General features: G+C 42.6%; 1 protein-coding gene across 9 annotated transcripts in view; it reads left to right on the forward strand.

Moving 5' to 3' along the window:
* The window catches only part of LOC126424754 (zinc finger protein 679-like), a 319,807-nt gene that overhangs the window by 93,583 nt on the left and 210,819 nt on the right, over positions 1-15,405 (forward strand). For all 9 annotated transcript variants that reach the window (XM_050087489.1, XM_050087490.1, XM_050087485.1 and 6 more), the window contains one exon: positions 8,609-8,671. In XM_050087489.1, the coding sequence (XP_049943446.1) occupies positions 8,609-8,671 (63 nt within the window). The remainder of the gene's footprint in view (positions 1-8,608; positions 8,672-15,405) is intronic.

Below are 15,405 nucleotides of genomic sequence, written 5' to 3' on the forward strand. Positions count from 1 at the left end.
GCAGTGGTGTGGACTTGTATTCTCTACTAGTGATTCTGATTTCTCCTTGGCTCTACAGCCAGCGAAGTGTTGTGTAGTCGAACTTAAGTTTTGTTTTGAGTGACAGAAGGTCAAATAAATTTGGTTATCAAGGAATATTTGTTGTGTTATAGTGCGGACATAACAGTCAGCAAGTAAGCTTTTGACCAAAAGACCTTCATCATAAATAGACAGAAACACACACACACACACACACACACACACACACACACACACACACAACTCGTGCACACATGACCACAGTCTCTTAACTGCTGCGGCCAGACCGGCAGCAGACACTGTGTGTGTGGGTGTGTGTGTGTGTGTGTGTGTGTGTGTGTGTGTGTGTGTGTGTTGTCTTTTTCTGATGAAGGCCTATTTGGCAAAAGCTGATTTGCTGACAGCTTTTTATTGTGCATATCTGCAACTATCCTTTTTATAATACTATCATTGCTCCCTAATGGAATTTTTATCGCTCTGTATATGGCATTTGTTCATCATTGTTACTGTGTATATAAGTTCTTGCCTCTCCCAAATGTCACTGAGATTTGATTGGTAAAAGTAGAAAATGCCGTAGGAGGCTTCAAGCTGTGACAGGAATTACAGCTGACAGGGTGGGTAAGAAGAGTGGCACATACAGGTCGCGGGGAGGGAGAGCCGCAGAACAAAAAACTTTCCTCGTACCTCTCTTCACTCCTACTTTCCTCCCATTCCAGTTGTTTAACATGAACATATTCCTCATTTCCCTCCTTGTCTTCATCTTGGACATCACATATGTTATACTCCTCCACACACCAAGGTTGGTTGGTTGGTTGGTTGGTTGGTTGGGGAGGTTACCAAACAGTGAGGTCATCGGTGGTCCCATCAGATTAGAGAAAGAAGTCAGCCTTGCCCTTTCCAAGGAACCATCCCACACACCAATGTGTTAAGGCTCTGTACTCTCTTTCTGGAGGACCAGATTGTAAATCCTTGCCTGAGCATCCTGATCCATTTTCTATACACAGAGTGCATTTTGATTAGAGCACTAGTGCCATTCCTCTGCCGAGATTTATCACATAAATGTGATATCAGGATTTAGTATAGTGTGTTCTGTTGTGATAAGTGTGTATCATTTTTGTTTATACCACTGCACTTTACACATGTGATATAAAAAAGCAACTGAAGTCATTAAATTAGGTACACTTTTTGTTCCGTAGATCCATAATGAGAATGTCTTCAAGTATGGTTGTTAAGCAAACTGTAAAAATGGAACTACAGGTGTCGGAATATAAACTGCCTGGCACAACTACAAGAAATAAATGCATGCTGAAACTTCAGCTCAGCCAATGTGAACCATGGTAGACAGTATAATGTGCCACAGCACACATTAATGCACCCACATTTCAACCAACAGCAAACTGTATATTTGCGACTGAAACTTAAGACTTCCAATCCGCTACCGCTACTACTACTAATTTAAGAAAACAGCAACAATAAGCTGCAAACATTGTCGCAAGGAAACATAAGCTTTTATCACTCGGTACAGCTTAACCAACTGGGATGCATAAATATCAATACATTGATACTTGTAACCGGAAGAAAGAATTAACTCAATAAAAAATTTCCAAAAATAACCATTATTTATGTGTGGGTGTACAGAATGCTTGTAATGTCATAAAATAAAAATACATAATACATCTTTGATTTTGTATTTATAACCCTGTATTCACCTGACCAAAAGTCTTGTTCCTCCTGCCACCGAACTTCACTATACCTAATGTCAACCTATCCATTTCCCTTTTTAAATTTTCTAACCTACCCGCCCAATTAAGGGATCTGACAATCTACACTCCGATCTGTAGAATGCCAGTTTTGTTTCTCCTGATAACGATGTCCTCTTGAGTAGTCCCCTCACGGAGATCCGAATGGGGGGCTATTTTACCTCCAGAATATTTTACCAGAGTGTACGCCATCATCATTGAACCATACAAGAAAGCTGCATGCCCTCGGGATAAATTACGGCTGTAGTTTCCCCTTGCTTTCAGCCTTATGCAGTACCAGCACAGCAAGGCCGTTTTGGCTAATTTTACAAGGCCGGATCAGTAAATCATCCAGGCTGTTGCCCCTGCAGCTACTGAAAAGGCCTCTGCCCCTCTTCAGGAACCACACGTTTGTCTGGCCTCTCAACAGATACCCCTTCGTTGTGGTTGCACCTACCATACGGCTATCCGTATCACTGAGGCACGGAAGCCTCCCCACCAACGGCAAGGTCCATGGTTCATGCAAGAATATGTTTAATAATGAAACTTCCTGGCAGATTAAAACTGTGTGCCCGACCGAGACTCGAACTCGGGACCTTTGCCTTTCGCGGGCAAGTGCTCTACCAACTGAGCTACCGAAGCACGACTCACGTCCGGTACTCACAGCCTCACTTCTGCCAGTACCTCGTCTCCTACCTTCCAAACTTTACAGAAGCTCTCCTGCGAAACATGCAGAACTAGCACTCCTGAAAGAAAGGATATTGCGGAGACATGGCTTAGCCACAGCCGGGGGGGGTGTTTCCAGAATGAGATTTTCACTCTGCAGCGGAGTGTGCGCTGATATGAAACTTCCTGGCAGATTAAAACTGTGTGCCCGACCGAGACTCGAACTCGGGACCTTTGCCTTTCGCGGGCAAGTGCTCTACCAACTGAGCTACCGAAGCACGACTCACGTCCGGTACTCACAGCCTCACTTCTGCCAGTACCTCGTCTCCTACCTTCCAAACTTTACAGAAGCTCTCCTGCGAAACATGCAGAACTAGCACTCCTGAAAGAAAGGATATTGCGGAGACATGGCTTAGCCACAGCCGGGGGGTGTTTCCAGAATGAGATTTTCACTCTGCAGCGGAGTGTGCGCTGATATGAAACTTCCTGGCAGATTAAAACTGTGTGCCCGACCGAGACTCGAACTCTGGACCTTTGCCTTTCGCGGGCAAGTGCTCTACCAACTGAGCTACCGAAGCACGACTCACGTCCGGTACTCACAGCCTCACTTCTGCCAGTACCTCGTCTCCTACCTTCCAAACTTTACAGAAGCTCTCCTGCGAAACATGCAGAACTAGCACTCCTGAAAGAAAGGATATTGCGGAGACATGGCTTAGCCACAGCCGGGGGGTGTTTCCAGAATGAGATTTTCACTCTGCAGCGGAGTGTGCGCTGATATGAAACTTCCTGGCAGATTAAAACTGTGTGCCCGACAGAGACTCGAACTCGGGACCTTTGCCTTTCGCGGGCAAGTGCTCTACCAACTGAGCTACCGAAGCACGACTCACGTCCGGTACTCACAGCCTCACTTCTGCCAGTACCTCGTCTCCTACCTTCCAAACTTTACAGAAGCTCTCCTGCGAAACATGCAGAACTAGCACTCCTGAAAGAAAGGATATTGCGGAGACATGGCTTAGCCACAGCCGGGGGGTGTTTCCAGAATGAGATTTTCACTCTGCAGCGGAGTGTGCGCTGATATGAAACTTCCTGGCAGATTAAAACTGTGTGCCCGACCGAGACTCGAACTCTGGACCTTTGCCTTTCGCGGGCAAGTGCTCTACCAACTGAGCTACCGAAGCACGACTCACGTCCGGTACTCACAGCCTCACTTCTGCCAGTACCTCGTCTCCTACCTTCCAAACTTTACAGAAGCTCTCCTGCGAAACATGCAGAACTAGCACTCCTGAAAGAAAGGATATTGCGGAGACATGGCTTAGCCACAGCCGGGGGGTGTTTCCAGAATGAGATTTTCACTCTGCAGCGGAGTGTGCGCTGATATGAAACTTCCTGGCAGATTAAAACTGTGTGCCCGACCGAGACTCGAACTCTGGACCTTTGCCTTTCGCGGGCAAGTGCTCTACCAACTGAGCTACCGAAGCACGACTCACGTCCGGTACTCACAGCCTCACTTCTGCCAGTACCTCGTCTCCTACCTTCCAAACTTTACAGAAGCTCTCCTGCGAAACATGCAGAACTAGCACTCCTGAAAGAAAGGATATTGCGGAGACATGGCTTAGCCACAGCCGGGGGGTGTTTCCAGAATGAGATTTTCACTCTGCAGCGGAGTGTGCGCTGATATGAAACTTCCTGGCAGATTAAAACTGTGTGCCCGACAGAGACTCGAACTCGGGACCTTTGCCTTTCGCGGGCAAGTGCTCTACCAACTGAGCTACCGAAGCACGACTCACGTCCGGTACTCACAGCCTCACTTCTGCCAGTACCTCGTCTCCTACCTTCCAAACTTTACAGAAGCTCTCCTGCGAAACATGCAGAACTAGCACTCCTGAAAGAAAGGATATTGCGGAGACATGGCTTAGCCACAGCCGGGGGGTGTTTCCAGAATGAGATTTTCACTCTGCAGCGGAGTGTGCGCTGATATGAAACTTCCTGGCAGATTAAAACTGTGTGCCCGACCGAGACTCGAACTCTGGACCTTTGCCTTTCGCGGGCAAGTGCTCTACCAACTGAGCTACCGAAGCACGACTCACGTCCGGTACTCACAGCCTCACTTCTGCCAGTACCTCGTCTCCTACCTTCCAAACTTTACAGAAGCTCTCCTGCGAAACATGCAGAACTAGCACTCCTGAAAGAAAGGATATTGCGGAGACATGGCTTAGCCACAGCCGGGGGGTGTTTCCAGAATGAGATTTTCACTCTGCAGCGGAGTGTGCGCTGATATGGAACTTCCTGGCAGATTAAAACTGTGTGCCCGACCGAGACTCGAACTCGGGACCTTTGCCTTTCGCGGGCAAGTGCTCTACCAACTGAGCTACCGAAGCACGACTCACGTCCGGTACTCACAGCCTCACTTCTGCCAGTACCTCGTCTCCTACCTTCCAAACTTTACAGAAGCTCTCCTGCGAAACATGCAGAACTAGCACTCCTGAAAGAAAGGATATTGCGGAGACATGGCTTAGCCACAGCTGGGGGGTGTTTCCAGAATGAGATTTTCACTCTGCAGCGGAGTGTGCGCTGATATGAAACTTCCTGGCAGATTAAAACTGTGTGCCCGACCGAGACTCGAACTCGGGACCTTTGCCTTTCGCGGGCAAGTGCTCTACCAACTGAGCTACCGAAGCACGACTCACGTCCGGTACTCACAGCCTCACTTCTGCCAGTACCTCGTCTCCTACCTTCCAAACTTTACAGAAGCTCTCCTGCGAAACATGCAGAACTAGCACTCCTGAAAGAAAGGATGTTTAATAATGAATAAAAAAATAGGAGCACGGGTAAGCTACTATGAACAGCATAGTGAACACATTATTGTAGCCAAGATAATCATGAAGCCCACGTCTACCACAGTTGTACAAGTTTTTATGCCAAGTAGCTGCGCAGATGAAGAAGAGATTGAAGAAATGTATGATGAGATAAAAGAAATTATTCAGATAGTGAAGGAAGATGAAAATTTAATAGTCATGGGGAACTGGAATTCAATAGTAGGAAAAGGAAGAGAAGGAAAAGTAGTAGGTGAATGTGGGATGGGGGTAAGGAATGAAAGAGGAAGCTGTCCGGTAGAATTTTGCACAGAGCATAACTTAATCATAGCTAACACTTGGTTATGAATCATGAAAGAAGGTTATATACAGGGAACAGGTGTGGAGACTCTGGAAGGTTTCAGGAAGGTTATGCAATAGTAAGACAGAGATTTATGAAACAGGTTTTAAATGGTAAGACATTTCCAGTGGCAGATGTGGACTCTGACCACAATTTATTAGTTATGAACTGTTGACTGAAACTGATCCAACTGCATGAAGGTAGGAATTTAAGGAGATGGGACCTGATTAAACTGAAAGAACCAGAGGTTGTAGTGAGTTTCAGAGAGAGCATTGGGGAACATTTGACAAGAAAGTGGGAAGGAAATACAGTAGAAGAAGAATGGGTAGCTTTGCGAGATGAAATTGTGAAGGCAGCAGAGGACAAAGTAGGTAAAAAGATGAGGGCTAGTCGAAATCCGTGGGTAGCAGAAGAGATCTTGAATTTAATTGATGAAGGGAGAAAATATGAAAATGCTGCAAATGAAGTAAGCAAAAAGGAATACAAATGTCAATAAGACCAAGAGGAAGTGCAAAATGGCCAAGCAGGGATGGCTAGTGGACAAATGTAAGGATGTAGAGGCATATATCACTACGGGTAAGATAATTGCCTATAGGAAAATTAAAGAGACCTTTGGAGAAAAGAGAACCACTTGTATGAATATCAAGAGCTCAGATGGTAACCCAGTTCTAAGCAAAAAAGGGAAAGCAGAAAGGTGGAAGGAGTATGTAGGGGGTCTATACAAGGTTGATGTACTTGAGAACAATATTATGGAAATGGAAGAGGATGTAGATGAAGATGAAATGGGAGATGTGATACTGTGTGAAGAGTTTGACACAGCACTGAAAGACCTGAGTCGAAACAAGGCCCTGGTAGTAGACATCATTCCATTAAAGCTACTGATAGCCTTGGGAGAGCCAGACCTGACAAAACTCTACCATCTAATGAGCAAGATGTATGAGACTTCAAGAAGAATATAGTAATTCCAGTCTTCAAGAAGAATATAGTAATTCCAGATTTCAAGAAGAAAATAGTAATTCCAATCCCAAAGAAAGCAGGTGTTGACAGGTGTGACAATTACCTAACTATCAGTTTAATAAGTCACAGCTGCAAAATATTAACATGAATTCTTTACATACGAATGAAAAAAGTGGTAGAAGACGACCTCGGGGAAGATCAATTTGAATTCCGTAGAAATGTTGCAACACGTGAGACAATACTGACCCTACGACTTATCTTAGAAGAAAGATTGAGGAAAGGCAAACCTGTGTTTCTAGCATTTTTAGACTTAGAGAAAGCTTTTGACAATGTTGACTGGAATATTCTCTTTCAAATTCTGAAGGTGGCAGGGGTCAATTACAGGGAGTGAAAGGCTATTTACAATTTGTACAGAAACCAGATGGCAGTTATAAGAGTCGAGGGACATGAAAGGGAAGCAGTGGTTGGGAAGGGAGTGAAACAGGATTGTAGCCTCTCCCTGATGTTATTCATTCTGTATATTGAGGAATCAGTAAAGGAAACAAAAGAAAAATTTGGAGTAAGAATTAAAATCCATGGAGAAGAAATGAATACTTTGAGGTTTGTCGATGACATTGTAATTCTGGCAGAGACAGCATACGAATTCCAAGAGCTGTTGAGGGAATGGACAGTGTCTTGAAAGGAGGATATAAGATGAAAATCAACAAAAGCAAAACAAAGATAATGGAATGTAGTTTCATTAAATCAGGTGATGCTGATGAGGGAATTGGATTAGGAGATGAGACACTTGAAGTAGTAGACAAGTTTTGCCATTTGGAGAGCAAAATAACTGATGATGGTAGAAGTAGAGAGGATATAAAATGTAGATTGGCAATGGCAAGGAAAGCGTTTCTGAAGAAGAAAGATTTGTTAACATCAAGTATAGATTTAAGTGTCAGGAAGTCGTTTCTGAAAGTATTTGTATGGATTGTAGCCATGTATGGAAGTGAAACATGGACGATAAATAGTTTGGACAAGAAGGGAATAGAGGCTTTTGAAATGTGGTGCTACAGAAGAATGCTGAAGATTAGATGGCTAGATCACATAACTTATGAGGAGGTACTGAATGGAATTGGGGAGAAGAGGAATTTGTGGCACAATTTGACTAGAAGAAGGGATCAGTTGGTGGGACATGTTCTGAGGTGTCAAGGGATCACCAATTTAGTATTGAGGGCAGCGTAGAGGGTAAATATTGTAGAGGGAGACTAAGAGGTGAATACACCAAGTCAATTCAGAAGGATATAGGCTGCAGTAAGTACTGGGAGATGAAGAAGCTTGCACAGGATAGAGTAGCATGGAGAGCTGAATCAATCCAGTCTCTGGACTGAAGACCACAACAATAAATTTTTAAAAGAAGGTTGTTCTAATATATCTTCCAGAGATCCTGAGTGATGTTAGTGTAATAGATGTGGATCAGTTAAAAAAACCTTAACCAAACAAAGCCATTGGGCAGAAAAGGAGTTTCTAATGAGATGGAGAGTGCATTGACATGGAACTAGACTTCTTATACACACTCGATGTACACTGTACAGCGATGGGAGCCCGAAATTATGCATCTACCAATCACAGCAGTAAGTTAAGAAAGGTTTGATATACTATTCATTATTGAGAGTCCAGCAACATCCCTTTTTCTGCATGCTAAACTATAAGAAAGTATCAGTTAATAGGACAGAGCCTGAAACCTCAAGGAACAGGTAATTTTGTAAGGAAGGAAAGCATAGGTGTTAAAAAAAATTGTGTAGGTATGCCAACGCTTGGCTGAAACAAGTGGGTGGAAATGAAAGTAAGTTGTACTAATTATTCAGAGCTGAAGAGACTTGCACTGGATAGGCTGGTGTGGAGAGATGCATCAAAGTAGTCTTTAGACTGAAGACTATTAGTAAGTAGCGCAGTGTGAGTTTTCCCAATGTTTCTACTGTGGAAGCATAACTTCACTTTTATGTTGCAGAAATGTAAGCAGATAATTTATTTAGTTTCATTATGCAACTTTTGGTGCTCCTCTTAGTTGATGTGTAACTTTTGTTCTTTCTATACAGGAATCTCCGCCACAAGAAGAAACCATTTCTCCACCTGATGCAGTACACACAAAAAAAGAACCTGTAAGTAATACAAACATACAAAAATTGCCTTATACTTTCGTAAATGTGAGATATTTGTTGTTCATATGTATCATCAAGCAATAAACTCACAAGCTGTGTCATATAATGAATAGGTATTTGAAGAAACGTGTGCTTTTATGGGAAGAAATAAATGGTAGTTCCTGTCAGTTGTGACATTTGTTATAAAACAAATAACTAGACAGGAAATAAAACTGTGGTTTGGATGAGGACTCAGCCCAGATACCTTCCTTTTGCAGGTAGTGCCCTTACCAACAGTGTCCCCCAAGCCTGCGTCGAAGGACACCTCACAGCTGCAGTTTGCCAGTGGCTTTCTCAGATTCTTCCATACATTAAAATAACGCCCTTTGTACTGGTCTTCTGTGTATTCTAGACAATAGCTTACAATCATGTCATGCAGATCATCTGTAAGGTTTTATATTTGTCTCTTCTTTGGTACTATGATGAGAATGATTTCTGAAAATAACGTTTCAGGTATCAGGTTTTCAGTCTCTAATCCTATGAAGAAAAAGTTCAAAGCTGCCCCGTGAGCCGGTAAACTCACAGGAGTGGTCTTCTGGGACTCCGAAGGGGTTAGGTTATTTTGTTTGAGTTCCTCTGTCTTGGTGCAACAGTCAACTCTGAAGTGTATTGTGCTAACCTCAGAGAATAGGTGAAACAACTTTAGAATCTTCGTTGTCACAAAAATGTAAACAAACTGCTTTTCCACGTCAGTGGAAGGCCTGATACAAGCTTTTGTACCTGAGAGGAGCTTAAAAAACTTCATTGGATTGTTCTTCCTCATCCACCCTACAGCCTGAATCTTACACCTTCTGACTTCCATCTGGTTGGCCCAATGAAAGAGGCGCTCCACTGGAAACAGTAAGTGAATTTGGGGGAGTTACTGATGCAGCAAGACGTCGGCTCCCATGTCGACGATTAGAGAGGTACCACATGAGCATTCGGGCCGAGCATTCGGGCCTTCCCAACAATGTGGCATAAGACTGTCGCATTCAGTGGAAATTATGTTGAAAAATAGGGTTTTTTAGCCAGAAGAGTGGAGAATAGTATGGTGTACTGGAATCCTGAATAAAACCAGCCTGCTCTTAGAAATAAATGTGTTATGTTACTAATTGAATGCCCCTCATAATATCGCCACTCCCTCTTCTTTTCTGCAGGCAGTGAGCTGCAATATTGTCCAAATAAAGCTCTTCTGTGTTGGCTATACCTGTTGTCATTGCCCAGGAATTTATTACCTCCTCGTGTAAAATTGGTCCTCGTCACGGAACCTGGTGTAAAGCTCCTCCTTAAATATTAACATATTTGCTTCTGTCAGGCTCGGATATGGAACCTTTACAGAGAGAACGCACTTTGTGAAACTGGCCGTGCAGCCTATTACAAATACTTGTCTCCTGTACTTGCAAATATTTAAGTTTCTCAGTTTGAAACAGGGAAAGAATGACACTTTAAAATAATAACAGTATAGATCGATATTACTTCCTGTTATTATCTTTATGGCGTGTAACAGATGTCCTATCAGTGCCTACACTCATCCTCTTTATATTAACTGTTAAGCTCATTTCACATTCGTGCTGAAGTAACCATTGCTGCTTGTATTTCCACATTAATTTAACAAATTGCCACTGATCACAGGGGCCACTTCATTTCTGTTTTAACAGCAAATATATTCCATTAATTGAAGTTACAGCCCAACAACGACAATGGTATTTCGTCTACAGTATTCCTAAGTAATTTCGTGCATCTTTCCATTAATAAACACAATTGCTAAAATATTGTCACCCTATGAATTGATGTAATATTTTCAGCTCATAATCAGTCTTTAGCAAAATACTTCAGACAACTTGTGTGTGATGAGGCAGCATGGGGACGCTGCTAGCACTACACGTACAGTTCGTAAACACAAATGGAACAGCACACTATAAACAAATCGCTGTTCGTAAACATTTGACAGTTCTAACTTGTAGGCTTTCCATGCATAATAATTCTTGCTAACCTCTTCGAGTTTTCTGCTGGATCCTAAAATTGACACGATTCGATATTTCAGCAATTCACCTACCCACTCTCTTCAGGAGAATGTTGTTGTTGTCAAGACCAGCTGAAAACTGCTGAAGATGGCGCATCCCAAAAATATCGAATCGTATCGATTTTAGGATCCGGCAGAAAACCCGAGAAGCCTATCGAGGACATTTGACAGTTCTGTTACTCATGGGTACCACTCAGTCTTTGTGCACGTACATCATTCCAAGTCGCATCATTTTTGACCTCTGTGCTGTCTTTTCTTGCTTCTTCTCAAATCTCTTCTTCTACTGTATAATACTTACATCTCCGTAAACATTTGGATAGGAACACACTCTTACAACTCTGCCTGTTCTTTCTCGCACAGGTCCTTGGCTGTGCACTTTGTTGTATTCCACTCTCTTCTTGTTCCCCAAGGTAGTGTTATAGGCCCTTTGCTGTCCCTTATCTATATAAACGATTTGGCAGACAATCTGAGCAGCCCTCTTAGGTTGTTTGCAGATGACGCTGTCATTTATCCACTAATAAAGTCGTCAGGAGATCAAAACAAATTGCAAAAGATTTAGAAAAGATATCTGTATGGTGCGAAAATTGGCAATCGACCCTAAATAATGAAAAGTGTGAGGTCAACCACATGAGTGCTAAAAGGAATCCATTACACTGCAATTACACGATAAATCAGTCTGATCTAAAGGCTGTAAATTCAACTAAATACCTACGAATTACAATTATGAACAACGTAAATTGGAAGGAACACACAGAAAATGTGGGGAAGGCTAACCAAAGACTGCGTTTTATTGGCAGGATACTTAGAAAATTAACAGATCTACTAAGGAGGCTGCCTACACTATGCTTGTTCATCCTCTTTTAGAATACTGCTGCGCGGTGTGGGATCCTTACCACATAGGATTGACGGAGTACATCGAAAAAGTTCAAAGAAGGGCAGCCCGTTTTGTATTATCACAAAACAGGGAAGGAATGGTACAGGATTTGGGGTGGATAGCATTAAAACAAAGGTGTTTTTCATTGCAGTGGAATCTTCTCACGAAATTCCAATCACTAACTTTCACCTCAGAATGCGAAAATATTTTGTTGACACCGACCTACTCTGGGAGAAATGATCACCGTGATAAAATATGGGAAATCAGAGCTTGTACAGAAAGATGTAGGTGTTCGTTCTTTCCGTGCGCTATATGAGGCTGGAACAATAGAGAATTGTGAAGGTGGTTTTATGAACCATCTGCCAGGCACTTTAATGTGATTTGCTGAGTAACCATGTAGATGTAGATGTGTCACTGTCTGTAGTGAGGTGACTCGTAATCATTTGCATTCGTGATGATAATTATGTCTTCCTTTGCTTCCTCTGCCCTCCGCAATCATGTCGTTTCTCCTCTTTTTCAATATGTACAGATATTTGTTGCATCTGCTCTACAGTTTCAGTTTTTGTGTCAGTCAAATGACTAAAAACAGCACGCAGTCACTGTGTCACCCAGCATGCGCTGTGTCTTTCTTTGTACAGTATTTCAAGATAGTATTTTCTTTCTAATACTGTTTCCAAAAATTAGGAGTACATTTTGTCGTATTTAGAATTGTACGGTCAGTTGAAAATTAAATTTAAATTCTCATGTTTCGTGCTTTTATACCAGTGTTTTGCCAGGAGCATTGTCTTGATCTCTGTGTGCAACAGACTTCCTTTATCCTGCTTTGAAAGCAACATACGTTCAAGTTTCTTCTCACAATGTAATGGACTCTGCTTCTTTTCTCCTAAATCTTGTTTTCATTTTGTAACATTCTGCTGCAGCTTCTCTGTAGCAGTAATCTTCGCATGCTCTGCTTGAACCTTCCACTTCAAAATATGTTGCTTAGCCATTGACAATACATTTGAATCCATACTGAGAATATGTGCGTTCAATTCAGTACAATCACCATCTGTGCATGTGCTACTTGTTTCATCATGCGAGATCACAGCAGCGACATTCCACATGACACAATAAGGCCAGAACCAGGTATTTCAGTAAACAAGTCAGTACCTGATGCATTCAGCTGTGGCTCCATTTATATTCAAGTCCTTGATGAGTTCCTCCTGTGATTCCTTTATCATGTTGAGTAGCATCAAGTCAACAGGGAATCAGCGATCATAAAGTGGTTACTGCATCGATGATTTCAGCCGTAAATAGAAATATTAGAAAAGGTATGAAGATTTTCCTGTTTAGCAAAAGTGACAAAAAGCAGATTCCAGAGTACCTGACGGCTCAACACAAAAGTTTTGTCTCAAGTACAGATATTGTTGAGGATCCGTGGACAAAGTTCAAAACCATCGTACAATATGCGTTAGATGAGTATGTGCCAAGAAAGGTCGTAAGAGATGGAAAAGAGCCACCGTGGTACAACAACTGAGTTAGAAAACTGCTGCGGAAGCAAAGGGAACTTCACAGCGAAACATAGCCAAAGCCTGGCAGACAAACAAACATTACGCGAAGCGAAATGTAGTGTGGGGAGGGCTATGCGAGAGGCGTTCAGTGAATTCGAAAGTAAAGTTCTATGTACTGACTTGGCAGAAAATCCTAAGAAATTTTGGTCTTATGTCAAAGCGGTAGGTGGATCAAAACAATATGTCCAGACACCCTGTGACCAAAATGGTACTGAAACAGAGGATGACAGACTAAAGGCCGAAATACTAAATGTCTTTTTCCAAAGCTGTTTCACAGAGGAAGACTGCAATGTCGTTCCTTCTCTAGATTGTCGCACAGATGACAAAATGGTAGATATCGAAATAGACGACAGAGGGATAGAGAAACAATTAAAATCGCTCAAAAGAGGAAAGGCCTCTGGACCTGATGGGATACCAGTTCAATTTTACACAGAGTACGTGAAGGAACTTGCCCCCCTTCTTGCAGCGGTGTACCGTAGGTCTCTAGAAAGGTGTAGCATTCCAAAGGATTGGAAAAGGGCACAGGTCATCCCTGTTTTTAAGAAGGGACGTCGAACAGATGTGCAGAACTATAGACCTATATCTCTAACGTCGATCAGTTGTAGAATTTTGGAACATGTATTATGTTTGAGTATAATGACTTTTCTGGAGACTAGAAATCTACTCTATAGAAATCAGCATGGGTTTCGAAAAAGACGATCGTGTGAAACCCAGCTCGCGTTATTCGTCCACGAGACTCGGAGGGCCACAGACACGGGTTCCCACGTAGATGCCGTGTTTCTTGACTTCCACAAGGCGTTCGATACAGTTCCCCACAGTCGTTTAATGAACAAAGTAAGAGCTTATGGACTATCAGACCAATTGTGTGATTGGATTGAAGAGTTCCTAGGTAACAGAACGCAGCATGTCATTCTCAATGGAGAGAAGTCTTCAGAAGTAAGAGTGATTTCAGGTGTGCTGCAGGGGAGTGTCGTAGGACCGTTGCTATTCACAATATACATAAATGACCTTGTGGATGACATCGGAAGTTCACTGAGGCTTTTTGCGAATGTTGCTGTGGTATATCGAGAGGTTCTAACAATGGAAAATTGTATTGAAATGCAGGAGGATCTGCAGCAAATTGACGCATGGTGCAGGGAATGGCAATTGAATCTCAATGTGGACAAGTGTAATGTGCTGCGAATACATAGAAAGAAAGGTCCCTTATCATTTAGCTACAATATAGCAGGTCAGCAACTGGAAGCAGTTAATTCCATAAATTATCTGGGAGTACGCATTAGGAGTGATTTAAAATGGAATGATCATATAAAGTTGATCATCGGTAAAGCAGATGCCAGACTGAGATTCATTGGAAGAATCCTAAGGAAATGCAATCCGAAAACAAAGGAAGTAGATTACAGTACACTTGTTCACCCACTGCTTGAATACTGCTCACCAGTGTGGGATCTGTACCAGATAGGGTTGATAGAAGAGATAGAGAAGATCCAACGGAGAGCAGCACGCTTCGTTACAGGATCATTTAGTAATCGCGAAAGCGTTACGGAGATGATAGATAAACTCCAGTGGAAGACTTTGCAGGAGAGACGCTCAGTAGCTAGGTACGGGCTTTTGTTGAAGTTTCGAGAACATACCTTCACTGAGGAGTCAAGCAGTATATTGCTCCCTCCTGCGTATATCTCGCGAAGAGACCATGAGGATAAAATCAGAGATATCAGAGCCCACACAGAGGCATACCGACAATCCTTCTTTCCATGAACAACACGAGACTGGAATAGAAGGGTGAACCAATAGAGGTATTCAAGGTACCCTCTGTCACACACCATCAGGTGGCTTGCGGAGTATGGATGGAGATGTAGATGAAGATGAAGTCATGTCCTCAGAATCTGTATCTTTGAATCCTGCACTACTGTATTCTCACTATTTACCGAGCTTAGCTCCCACAACACTATCTACTGATATTTGCCATTTTAATGGTGATATTTTTACACTTGAAAATCAAAAGTACAATACTCAAGTCCAACTAACTTGTTGCACAAAAAATTCATCACATGCCAAATAGTTCAAAAGTTTGGTTGCTGTGCCGTAGTTGTGGTGCTGAAAACTGCACCGCTCCCTTTGTGTCGTCCAGTTGGTTGCTTCAGATTACTACAGTCCGAGGTGCTACGAATTTGTATTTTACATACGATTTCCATGACTGTGACACACTGCAAATGGACTCATCACTCTTGCTCATTACTATTTCTCATTATTATGTTCCAAATCTGTATTC

Source organism: Schistocerca serialis, chromosome 10 (assembly GCF_023864345.2).
Source record: "Schistocerca serialis cubense isolate TAMUIC-IGC-003099 chromosome 10, iqSchSeri2.2, whole genome shotgun sequence".
Lineage (NCBI taxonomy): Eukaryota > Metazoa > Arthropoda > Insecta > Orthoptera > Acrididae > Schistocerca > Schistocerca serialis.